At 48.4% G+C, this 12,948-nt stretch overlaps 1 protein-coding gene across 1 annotated transcript; it reads right to left on the bottom strand.

Annotated features, from left to right (window-relative positions):
- Window positions 1–483: 483 nt before the first annotated feature.
- Window positions 484–12,945, bottom strand: LOC125530942 (the record flags this gene model as incomplete). The annotated part of the gene is made up of 6 exons (XM_048695357.1): window positions 484–1,227; window positions 1,352–1,433; window positions 5,140–5,223; window positions 5,292–5,468; window positions 11,714–11,873; window positions 12,761–12,945. Coding segments are annotated over 6 exons (1,128 nt in total), but the record flags the coding sequence as incomplete, so codon positions are not given.
- Between the last annotated feature and the right edge of the window lie 3 nt (window positions 12,946–12,948).

Raw genomic sequence — 12,948 nt, forward strand, 5'->3', positions numbered from 1 at the left:
TGAACCCAATGCACACACTTTACCCTATAAACATCTCCAAGAGACTAGGTCAGCACATCATCTTAAAATTGATAAAGTCACTACAAACGCCTTCGCATTCGACGGAAACATCTCCTTTGAAGTCGGAAGACCTGAAATAAATCCAACAAAATGCAAGCATTAGTGTCAAATTTAGCTAAACCTTCATGAGTTGACCACTATCCTCCTAATCATCTCGCTTGAAAAATTTATAATCATCTTGCTTGAAAAAACTATGTTGATGTGATGCCCAAAGTGTAATATTTCACGTCGAATCTTTTATCTCCCGCTATTGGGGATCCTTTTTGCGCCAGTGGCCAGCCACAAAATGATGGCATGAACACAAGTGAAAGTTCGCACTTGCCAAAAGGATCTAGCTTCATACAGGTTCTTCCGCAGTCAATGTGCACTTCAATTCAGCACCGCACGAGGTAATCGTCAGCAAACATCAGGAAAAACCCAATGGAACGTACAAAGCTGAAAAGTGCACTCGTGGAACTTGGAAGTTAGCAAATGTTGTTAACAGAACTCACATCTTCAGATACATCGTCATCTAACGATTCCTGATACCACATAATCGGTTATAGCAAGACACATTTGCAATATACTGCTTAAAAGGCACAATCCAAAATTAGGCACCCGAATTATCTGCATCCTGTAGTATGGTATGGATTTCACTCCTTTATCCTCGGTCTCGATTGCGACTTTCTAGACAGAGACAGGCCCTGATGGTCGTGAAGCTCACTTTGTGGATGCTGGTAGATGCTCATCACTTCTTTGCCTGCCTTCTTGCAACTCCAAGTAAGAGGGCCTTCCCTACAATTCCGGTGTTAAGCACGCAAGCGGCAGCCACCGCGCCACCGACCACCACCCACTTCCAGTCGAAACCATGTTGGACTGCCCTGGAGTTGTCGTCCTCTGTACTGGCTTGTTCTGTGCTGAAGGGCCCTTGATCCAAGGAGCCATCTGAACCAGCAATGCATGTCTTGGTGGTCACCCGAGCCATGATGGCACTGCGTGACAGGATGTTTTCTGATTTTCTCATTAGCTGATATGCTCTAAAGCCGGACTGCAGCTTTTTAACAGCACCCCACATGCCGTGGCGGACACCAACTTTAGCAACATCCTTGGGTATGCCCATATCCTCGTAGTGAAACAGAGTTACTTCACATGCCATGGGTTGCTGGCCATCTTTTTTGGGCGATTGAACTGCAGTTTTGCACAGAGAAAAGGAACCGAGTGTCAAAAAGGTCCGAACAATTGGATAGCTATACCTGGAATGTTCAGAACAAATCCAATCGAAGGGAATACTGGCAGTAAGAAAAAGAATTACCAGGTCTAATACGCCAACTCGAGAAGTACAATTCCACACGCCTCGGTTTTTCCTTCTTAGGCAAAGATGGATAAGGAATTCCCTGCAAATGTAAGTTGCACAGGGCTATCAAGTCGAACAGAGTATATGCTCTTACATAGCACACCAGTGAAAAAATTCCATGTACTGTATGCCTCAATATTAAGGCTGGCCATGCAAGCATGTCAAACAATGAGGCACCTAATTCTCTGGGCTGAGATCCCAAGTGTGATTAAGCAGCAAGCTAACTAACAATAAGGTTGAAAGGTTGTTACTGTGTGGGTTTGCTTTCGCTCACATCAGTTGCTCTAGTCAACTACTTTCAGAAAGAAGAGCATTCTTTGCAAGCATGCCACACAACATTGCCAGGAAAAACAGTGTGAAATATAAGCCGGTCTTTTTTCTTTAAAGAAGGTCTGAAACAAACTGCCGAAAAAGTGGAGCAATAGAGATACTCATAAGCAGGTCTATCTTCTCCTAGACCTAGAATACTCGGAAGAAATTGTAATTGTCCAAACAGTTCAGTTACAAAAGATATCATTAGTACAACATCAACCAAAGTCAGGCTAGCACCTAGCATATCACAAAAATGGCTTAATATGAAAATAATTCAAATATTAGTACCAACAGCACTAGATGAGTACTGCGTTATGGCTGCAGGCAATTCAGTGAAACAGACAACATAACAAAATGTTGATCCTTGAGAAAGGGAAAAGCTGGATCTAGGTTGACACAGAAGTGATGAGCGATATCCTGCCTTAATAGGAAATATAACTACTGATGTTAACAAGGTGCAGCGTGCTTGACCTAGGGGTAATTTGAGAATGGATGACCGACCAGGAAATTCTTCCTGGGTACGCATGAAACATTAGTTTTGGTCTGTGGGGGGCAATCTAGATCACGCCAGGCGTAACGGCTGGGAACTGGTGGTTGTGGCCGGGTCGCTACCAAATGATATCAGAGCCAACCCTTGTGGTCACACGGCCGTGTGTGGCTCTAGGGCGCGGGCATGTGGTGCATGGCGTGTGTGGCCCGTCATGGCACATGTGCCGGCACTGGACGGATTGACGTGTGCCAAGAGGAAGGTTCCTACTGAGCCGACGAGAACGTTGGTTCCTTGAGTGGGGGTGTATGTGACATCCTGCTTAATAGGAATGATAGACTACTCAGTGCCAGAAGCATTAGTCAAAGAACCTGCAGCACCCATCGAAGAACCTGAAGCAGCAAGCAGACGTTTAAGTCTCACAATATCCTGCTCAGTCAAGGCAATGGTTGAGGATTTCGAAGTAGAAGCACGAGTCCCATAAGAACATGTGCACCCCTTGTTGCGCATGTGCCGCTTCTTCGTGAAGCAATCAGACTCAGGGTGACCATCCTTGTTGCAGTAGCTGCAGTGAGTACGAGAGCGACCCTCACCACCAGGAGTGGGTAGGGGCGGCGGAGCACCAGAGCAGGTGCAGCAAACGCGTAGCTGAATCGCGTGCAGTGAGCACAGAGGGAACCTCAAGTAAACCAGCACCACGTAGGCAAGTCTCCTCAGCACCACTCTGAAAGCGCCTCCATAAGAGAAACATGACCACGAGCTAAAAGTTGACTGTACTGAGGCTTAAGAACCCATAGACGCGCTGAAACTTCAAGTCTGACCGCACAGCCTGATAACACTCAACACTGGCAGGTACCACAACCGGCAGTACGGAGAGTGACAAGCTGGCGCCAAATAGCAGAACTCTCTGCGTAGAAATCATCAACAGTGGAGTCACCTTGCTGACGAGCATCACCAAATGACTGATAGCAGTGTCAAAAATGGGTCCACATTACCTCAAAGACAATAGTGAGCCCATAAATTCAGAGGCAAACTGAGATAGGACACTGGCACTGAGAACAACCGCAGCACGAGCATCATCATCAAACCACTGAGTGTAGACAGAGCTCATCACGATACATGTCAAGGGCCACCTGGTAGTTCAAGGCTTGTTGCTCATAAGCAGTAACCGCAACATCATCAGCAACCTTGGCAGCATCCCTATCAGCCTAGGAAGCATCCGAGGCAAGAACTGGTGGCGTCGGTGGAGTAGGAGCCACAAGAGGGACAAAGCGCTGCGGACAGAGAATCTTGCTAGAAAGAACGCTCCATAGACGAAGGCCACACATATGAATGCGCATAAAGGCAAAGAACTCGGTGTAGTTAGTATCATCAAAAATCACCGGGCGATGAGGGATTGCGACATAGCCCGATGACGAAGACATTGTACCTTTTTTTACCGATCTAGTTCACGGGTGAGGCCAGCAACTCGATTCAATGGGATCAAACCATAGGGCCGGCTGGGCGCTGAACCAGGAGGCGGCACAGCGTCGAAACTCGGACAGGCGAGCCGACGGGCACGGGGTAGGCAAAGCAAGCCAGCGGGCAAGGCAGAGTTCGGGTGGCGGAGCGGAGTGAGCCGGCATGGAGTAGAGGCGGCGAGGCAGAGGATCGGGTGGCAAGCAGGCAGCCAAGGGGGCAGCGGCCAGGAGGGCTGCAGAGGGCAGGCGGCGGGCAGAGGCGCGAGTGGGTGGCGGAGGGCAGGAACAACGGAATGAGATCAAGCAGCTGCGTGGATTGGAGATGGTGGGGTGGGGCAGCAGCAGTCGGAGGTACAGTGGCGACGGAGGAAGAAGGAGCAGCAGCGGCCGGAAAGATGACGGCGGCCACGCGTGGACCTGAGCACGAGTAAAAAATTAACCTAGGGCTCTAATACCATGTTAGGAAATATGCAACTTGTATTTCCTAGCGGGCTAAGGGCCAGTATATATATACACACATGTACAGGTGGTAAGTATGCAGGAACCCCCCCCCCCCCCCCACCCCCCCCGCACGTACAACAGGGAGAATATACAAGCTATACATGGATAATATAACTCTTAACATATCCTTGGGCTAGAAAAACATTTTAAGACTAGTGGATAAATCTGCTCAACCGGTTTGTCATTCTTCCGTAACACGCGGTAACACTAAGTCAAACACAAGGAAATAATAGATACACGCTGGAGAAATAGTTAGGGAGAGTAAATGATAAATACCATGGCGCGCATATGTGACAGGATTAATAGTATTATGTTGCATTTTCTTTTTGAATACATGGCATGCATACATGTTAGGATTAATTGATTGAGCGGTTTATTATAGCCAATGACAGAAAAAATACAATTCATGGGCACTATTGTCACATTAATCGCCTATATCATTTTTTTACCTTGCAATCACCTAAGAAAAGATTTATTTTCTCTGATCAATATTTTTAGGCCAGAGAGTGTTTAGATCACTAAAGTAGTGATCTAAACGCACTTATATTTCTTTACGGAGGGAGTACCAAATAACCATGCAACAAGATTTTCAGTTCAAAAGATAAAAAGGAAATTAGACGTGCCAAACTCATTCATCATGCTACAAATGTAACCACGTCACAAGATAGGTTTGTTACCCAAACATGAATGTTCTTCAATTGTTGTCATGTTAAAGTATTTGTAACATCATTTCTTCACAAACAATCAATTGGTAAGAATATATGGGAATACAATTTTCATATATCAATTGGTATTTCACAAATTTATTGCTTACTTCTATTCTAAATATTGAAACATAAAAGACACTAATACCTATTTAAGAGTCATGGGTGACCGAGATAATATGTCACCATGTTTTATGTAGACCCGTGGATAAAAAGGTATAGTTCAAAATTGTTTGAGAACGTCTTACAATTTCTCATCGACAAAAGAATTTTTGCAGATACCTTCGTAACACAATAGTAAGCCTTCCCCGACTCCCAGATACGACGCCCAAAAATGTATTCACGGTCACTGCAGAAGAAAGGGAACTGGAAAACAAATATGTTGGAATTATGAAATTAAACAATGAAAGTAAAGGAATTACAACTAATCAAACCTTTTTAATCCAGTGAATAATTGTGGTTCCATTCAGAGGGAACTCATCCAAAATTTTGAAGCACACAAGCATGGGGTCCCACTTTAGACGAAAATCATCATCCCAGAAGAAATCTCTAACCAGTTCAGGAGTAGCATCCTCGAAAATGGTCTGGCTACAATGCATTATAGGTCCCACCTAAAAAAACATGAACAAATTAGAGCGCTGCACATGAAAAATTAAATGATAAGATGTCAGATGCTTGGGAATTAGGAGCGTTGGGAGTTGATCGTAGGTTGTAGCTGTGCTCTACGGGAGGACGAGGCTTGAAGCCTCGTCGCCCCGTGGCAGGGAAGAGGAGAGGCGCACAAGGCGCAGGGTAACCAAGTTGTGTTTTTTTTGCTTGATTCGTTCCTCCACAGGGAGGCAATATAAATAGTCAAGTCACATGACGACTCCTAGTAGAAACAGAAACAGACTCCTACTTGTTTTAGGAACAGTAGGGAAAACCTTCTTTGGGACAAAAAACCCTTCCGTTTCCAAACCTGATACTAATTGATACTAATTTGGACACCCCCTGTCCGCTGGCCTCCTCTCTCGGGTTGTACGTCTCCTATACGTACGCCCCCACATGACATAAGATGTTGACAGTTTAGCCATGATATATATTCTCTGCATGTTCCTACAGTTTCTCGATCAAGTAACTTCAGAAAAAAAAATATCGAAATCTAACGAAACACGTAGCAGATGGATAAAGGTATACTAGCAAGTCAATGACATGATAAAAAAAGGGCAGCCCGGTGCACGTAGCTCCCGCTTGCGCAGGGTCCGGCCACTTTGGATCTATAGTACGCAGCCTTTCCCTTTGGGAAAACCTTCTTTGGGACAAAAAACCCTTCCGTTTCCAAACCTGATACTAATTGATACTAATTTGGACACCCCCTGTCCGCTGGCCTCCTCTCTCTGGTTGTACGTCTCCTATACGTACGCCCCCACATGATATCTCCCCCTCCATTCTGAAACAGCTCGTCCTCGAGCTGGAAGCTTGGATAGCGTTCTTTGAAGGCTGGAACATCCTCCCATGAAGCATCAGACGCCGGTTGGCCCTCCCAATGGATGAGAACCTGTTGCATACCCCTGAACAGTCGTGCACGCAGCGCCTTGGAAGGTGTTGGCTGAACACGGCCTTGGAAGATGGCTGGCAGCACCGGTGGAGCATCTGGAGGAGGGCCTTGGTATTTCTTCAGAACACCCACATGGAAAACATCATGGATGCGGGCGCGGGGTGGAAGCTCCAAACGGTAGGCAACAGAATCAATTTTGGCGAGGACTTTGTAGGGACCAAAGTACTTAGGTGCGAGCTTTCCCTTGGCAGCAGATCCAAGGAACGCTGCTGGGCGGCGCTGCAAACGCAACCAAGCCCATTCGCCGACCTCAAATGAAAGTTCCCGATGCTTGCCATCATAGTAATGCTTGTAATGTTGCACAGCCTGAAGGAGACGGTCACGAACATCGATAAGGAACTGGCCGCGGTCTGCAATGTTGCGCTCAACAGCCTGATTACGCAGCTCACCCGGAGAGTATGCACGGAGGGAAGGCGGATCACGACCATACACCACATGAAACGGCGTATCCTTGAGAGCGGTGTGGTAAGATGTGTTGTAGCAGTACTCCGCCCATGGCAGCCACTGAAGCCACTGTCGGGGCCGATCACCAGTGAGGCAGCGTAAGCGATCAGAAACGATGGAGGCTGGTACGCCATGCAGACGAACAATGTCAGCAAAGAAGGCTTTGGCCACCGTCTCAGCTGTGTACGGATGCGCTAACGGAATGAAATGTGCATATTTGGAAAAACGATCCACAACGGTAAGAATGACACACTTGCCGCCCACTTTTGGTAATCCCTCAATGAAGTCCATGGCAATGTCCTCCCAAATCCGAGATGGTACTGTCAAGGGCTGAAGCAAGCCTGCTGGATGGAGCTGCTCGGTCTTGTTACGCTGACAAACTAGGCAGTTGCGGATGTAGTCCTGAATAGCTGTCCGGGCCTGTGGTAGATGGAAGTCACGACGAAGACGGTGTAGCGATTTCTGAATACCCTCATGGCCGGTATCATGGGATGCTGCGAGTATATCTGCCACAAGTGGTGAGGAAGGTGGAACATAGGCACAACGCTCAAAAGTGACAATGCCATCGATGAGTGCCCATGGGGGTCCCAGCTCGCCGTTCTCTAGTTGTTCGCGGAATGCCATGAGAGCTGGGTCAGTGTGTGCAGCCCGACGAAGTTCCTCAAATAGATCAAAGGAAGGACCGCTTATGGCGCACACACGGGCATCAGAAGTGTCGCGCCGCGACAGTGCGTCAGCCACAATATTCTGCCGGCCAGGCTTGTACTCCACTGTAAAATCAAAGCCCAGGAGCTTGCCAACCCAATGATGTTGTGGGATAGTCGCGAGGCGCTGGTCCAGAAGGAACTTGAGGCTGTAGTGATCGGTTTTGACAACGAAGGCACGACCCCAGAGATATGGCCGCCAATGGCGCACAGCTTGTACGAGACCAATGAGCTCGCGCTCGTATGCAGCAAAGGAGACATGACGAAGAGCAATAGGCCGACTGAAGTAAGCAATGGGTCCCGCACCTTGGTGTAACACTACGCCGAATCCCGAACCAGAGGCATCACATTCCACAATGAATGGCACGGTGAAATCCGGAAGTTGAAGCACTGGTGCTGTAGTCAGGGCAGTCTTCAATCTTGTAAAAGCATGTGTTGCCTCCTCAGACCAAAGAAATCCATCCTTTTTGAGCAACGCTGTGAGGGGTGCTGCAATAATGCCAAAATCGCGGATGAACTTCCGATAGTAGCCGGCCAACCCCAAAAAACCGCGGACCACACGAACTGTGCGCGGCACCGGCCAATCAACAACAGCCATAACCTTTTGATTGTCCATGGCGACACCGTCGATGGAGATGACGTGACCGAGGTACGTAACCGACTCCTCCCCAAAAGAGCACTTGGAGCGCTTGAGAAATAACTGGTGCTGGCGCATGAGCTCCAAAACGACTCGCACATGTCGAACATGCTCCGACCATGAAGCGCTGTACACCAAAATATCATCAAAAAATACTAACACAAATTTGCGTAAATGGGGTCGAAGTACGTCGTTCATCAAAGCCTGGAAGGTTGCCGGCGCATTTGTGAGTCCAAAAGGCATGACGAGGAACTCAAACAGGCCCTCGTGTGTCCGGATCGCTGTTTTGTGGATATCCTCAATATGCATGCGCACCTGGTGATAACCAGATCGCAAGTCCAGCTTTGTGAAGAAGCGGGCGCCCTTTAGCTCGTCCAGTAGCTCATCTACTACAAGAATAGGGAACTTGTCCTTGATGGTGTTGACGTTGACGCCACGAAAATCGACGCAGAATCGCCAGGAGCTGTCGTGCTTCTTCACCAGAAGAACGGGTGAAGAGAACTCAGAAGTGCTGCGGCGGATAAGGCCGCGCTCCAACATGTCCGCGCACTGTCTCTCGAGCTCGTCTTTTTGGATAGCCGGGTAGCGATATGGTCGAACAGCCACCGGTGCGGTACCAGGCACCAAGCGGATGCGATGGTCGTGAGTGCGAGGCGGCAGCAGGCCCCGAGGCTCTGCGAAAACGTCAACGTATTCATTGAGGAGGCTGTCAAGAAGCTCCCGCCCGGAACAAGCGTGAATGTGGTGGGGTTGGGTTGACGCCGCGATACCATACCACTCAACGCGATGGTCGGACCGCCAGAAGGACATCCAAAGACGCGTGAAGTCCCAAAGTATGGGCCCGAGTGTCTTGAGCTAGTGTGTCCCAAGAACGACGTCAAACCCACCCAAGGGAATGGCGTAAAGATCGACGAGGAAGTCTTCTTTGGCCTATGGTGATGGCAGCCTGCCGAACAAGACCACCACATGTGACGTGATCTCCATTGGCTACTGTTACGCGGAGGCGGCGCCCCGTGGATAAGTGGCTGCCCACTTGTGCAGCAAGCTCCTCGTTGATGAAATTGTGAGTGCTACCAGAGTCGAGGAGAGCGACCAATTCGCGCTCGCCTACACGGACCACTAGCTGCATTGTGTCGCTGGTACGTACGCCGGTGATTGCGAGCAGCGAGATGTGTAGGTTGTCACCATTGTCTTCCTCGTCGTCGTCGGCGGACTCGATGTAGAAGAGACGCTTACAGCGATGTCCCCGGACATACTTCTCATCGCAGTTGAAGCATAGTCCCTTGCTGCGTTTGTCCTCCATCTCAGCGGCGTTAAGCTTTTTGAAGACAGGCCCACCCCCAGAAGAGGGGTCGCCTGTGGCAGCACCTGGGGCTGCTGGGACAGGGCGTGTAGGACGACCAGGGCGCGTCGGAGTGGCAGCAGTAACCGTGGTCACCATGGCAAGGTGCTCATAGGAGACGGCCATGTCCATAGCATCCTCGAGAGTAGCTGGACACAGCAGCTCGACCTGTGTTTTTAGTGGCTCGCCCAGATTATTGGTGAAGATGTTGCGCTCCTCGTCATCTGGGATGGGGTTGATGCGGGACAAGAGTTGGAGGAACTGTTTAGTATACTCCGCCACCGAGCCCGTACGACGGAGGGAGATGAGCTCACCGAAGGGATTGGCACGTGTGGGAGGGCCAAAGTGCTGGCTGACCCGCGCAACAAAGTCTGCCCAAGTTGGCCGGCCGATCTTCTCCTCTAGATGGCCATACCAAAGGGCAGCCACATCTGTTAGATGGTATGACGCCATCCAAGTCTTGTCCGTGTCAAGCGTGCGCTGGCCAAGGAAAAACAAATTGCATCTAGTCAACCATGGTCGAGGGTCGCCTTCACCGTTGTAGGTAGGGAAGTCGAGCTTGTAAAGGCGGGGTGGACGCTCGTCGGCGGAACCAAGTGGAGCCTGCAACCTGAGTTGACCTCCGACGCGGGCAGCCGCTGATTGGGTGTCGGCGGTAACGAGGGAAGGCTCGCCACGGCTCGCACGCTCCAACCTGGTGATGGCCAGGTTTTGTGCGCGCTGTTGTTGTGATAGATCGTTGAATTCTATTCTGAACGCCGTCAGGGCATCGGTGACATCCTTTAGGGCCTTGGTCATGTCGCTGCGGAGGAGTTCGACGCCCTCGGACAGATCGCCCAGATTTTGCTGGACGTCCTCGAAATCTGCATGTTCCTTGGCAGCAAGGTCTTCGAGGGTTTTAGGAAGATCAGGCTTCTTGGGAGAGGACGACATGGTTGCAGGCGCAACAGAGATCGATGAATCTGATACCAAATTGTCAGATGCTTGGGAATTAGGAGCATTGGGAGTTGATCGTAGGTTGTAGCTGTGCTCTACAGGAGGACGAGGCTTGAAGCCTCGTCGCCCCGTGGCAGGGGAGAGGAGGGGTGCACCAAGGCGCAGGGTAACCAAGTTGTGTTTTTTTTGCTTGATTCGTTCCTCCACAGGGAGGCAATATAAATAGTCAAGTCACATGACGACTCCTAGTAGAAATAGAAACAGACTCCTACTTGTTTTAGGAACAGTAGGGAAAACCTTCTTTGGGACAAAAACCCCTTCCGTTTCCAAACCTGATACTAATTGATACTAATTTGGACACCCCCTGTCCGCTGGCCTCCTCTCTCGGGTTGTACGTCTCCTATACGTACGCCCCCACATGACATAAGATGTTGACAGTTTAGCCATGATATATATTCTCTGCATGTTCCTACAGTTTCTCGATCAAGTAACTTCAGAAAAAAAAATATCGAAATCTAACGAAACACGTAGCAGATGGATAAAGGTATACTAGCAAGTCAATGACATGATAAAAAAAGGGCAGCCCGGTGCACGTAGCTCCCGCTTGCGCAGGGTCCGGCCACTTTGGATCTATAGTACGCAGCCTTTCCCTTTGGGAAAACCTTCTTTGGGACAAAAAACCCTTCCGTTTCCAAACCTGATACTAATTGATACTAATTTGGACACCCCCTGTCCGCTGGCCTCCTCTCTCTGGTTGTACGTCTCCTATACGTACGCCCCCACATGATATCCATTTCTGCAAGAGGCTGTTTCCAGGACTCGAACCCGTGACCTCATGGTCACAAGGCAACAGCTTTACCGCTGCGCCAAGGCTCCCCTTCAAGTCAATGACATGATAACATTGCAAAAAAAAAATGGCATGATAATATTACCATGAGAGAAAAAGGCCATTTCGCCAGGAAAAAATTACCATGGGGTAAAAGAGCGCTACTGGACTTTAAGTATTCATAACCTATGTCCATGGGGTATTTATTTGAAGTGTTGAAATTCTTCTTTGCTTTTAGAGGCTTATACTACCAACCTGAGAAAAGAAGCAAATACTACCTCTTATAATGAAGGAAGCTTCTTTTTTATATATAAAAATACTATATCTTAGCATCTGTTTCTCTTTCTAGAATCCCATTGACAAAACAAACCTCGGGCTCATGCCTCCAGGCCTTGTACGTCATGTTGGAAGTGGTACGCTCCATCAAATGCTGCCATGTTGTATGCCCACTCTCCTTATTATCTAAAAGCTGCACGAGGTGATCTAGGTCCTTCTCAGTGACAATACCATGCTTGACCTCAAAAATTGACCTTGTAAAAAAATATGTTTAGTGGAAGAGATCATTGGATAAATGTACATTGATGGGGCTTTTTGGTGCATTCATATCTGAAGAATACAATTTATCTATGTTACCATGCCTCTACTGAAACATATAAACTGAATAATCAAACTAAAGAAACTTCATCATGATCAATCGGACAAAACAAGCAGGTCAAAATAAATTTAAATGATGCTTATCATTAGTCCTTACACTGAAATCAGTCAACTTTAGTTTTCCTATCACAATTCACAGACAACCAATCATTTATTTAACTATTTTGTCACATTGATTTAGCTTATCCTTCACTGCAATGACCATGCCTACATCAAATGCAATTGTTCAAGCAAGTAGAAGACACTTAACCCTCACCTCCATGACCTGGCCATAACAGTAAGCCCAAACACAAGCGGTCAACTACAATTTATAACCTTACTGGCAGTAACTAGTTCTTTATCATAATAGTCAGGCAAGGTAAGCTATATGTTGCAAATCCTTGAACCGTGCAATCTAAACCAAGAAGGCAAAGTTTCGCACAACTGAGGGACACGGGTCATCAGGGAGCCCCAAAACACCCTCAGGAAGTAAACACTATAAAATTTCATCACCACCTATCCAATTAGAAATACAAACCCGCTGTCGCACTAATCTTGCTCCACAACCTCCGTAATCGATTCAGTTTTACTAGTTCAATTTGATGAAAAAACTGTGAAAGCTCCCAAAATTGGTGTTGGTCATTGGCTGAATTGAAGCATATCACACTTCCGTTCTCGTAATTTGTAAATACGAAGACCCGAACCAATTCCAACCAACACAATTGACAAGTCAAATGCCGCCCTGTGCTTCACAGCCAGATAGATTCGACTAGTACGCTCTCACCTGCCGTTAGCGCAAGCACCAGAATCCCCGCAGGCGTCCGTGTCGTCGTTCGAGGGATCCTTGCGCTGGTACTTCCCATGGCGGCGGAAGGCGGAGGAGAGCAGCTGCGGCGCGACGGAGAAGGCGGAGAGCGCGGTGCAGGCGAGCAACAGGCGGCCGGCGCGCCACCCCGCTGGCACGCCGCGCGG

The sequence above is a fragment of the Triticum urartu genome, unplaced genomic scaffold (assembly GCF_003073215.2).
Source record: "Triticum urartu cultivar G1812 unplaced genomic scaffold, Tu2.1 TuUngrouped_contig_6674, whole genome shotgun sequence".
NCBI lineage: Eukaryota > Viridiplantae > Streptophyta > Magnoliopsida > Poales > Poaceae > Triticum > Triticum urartu.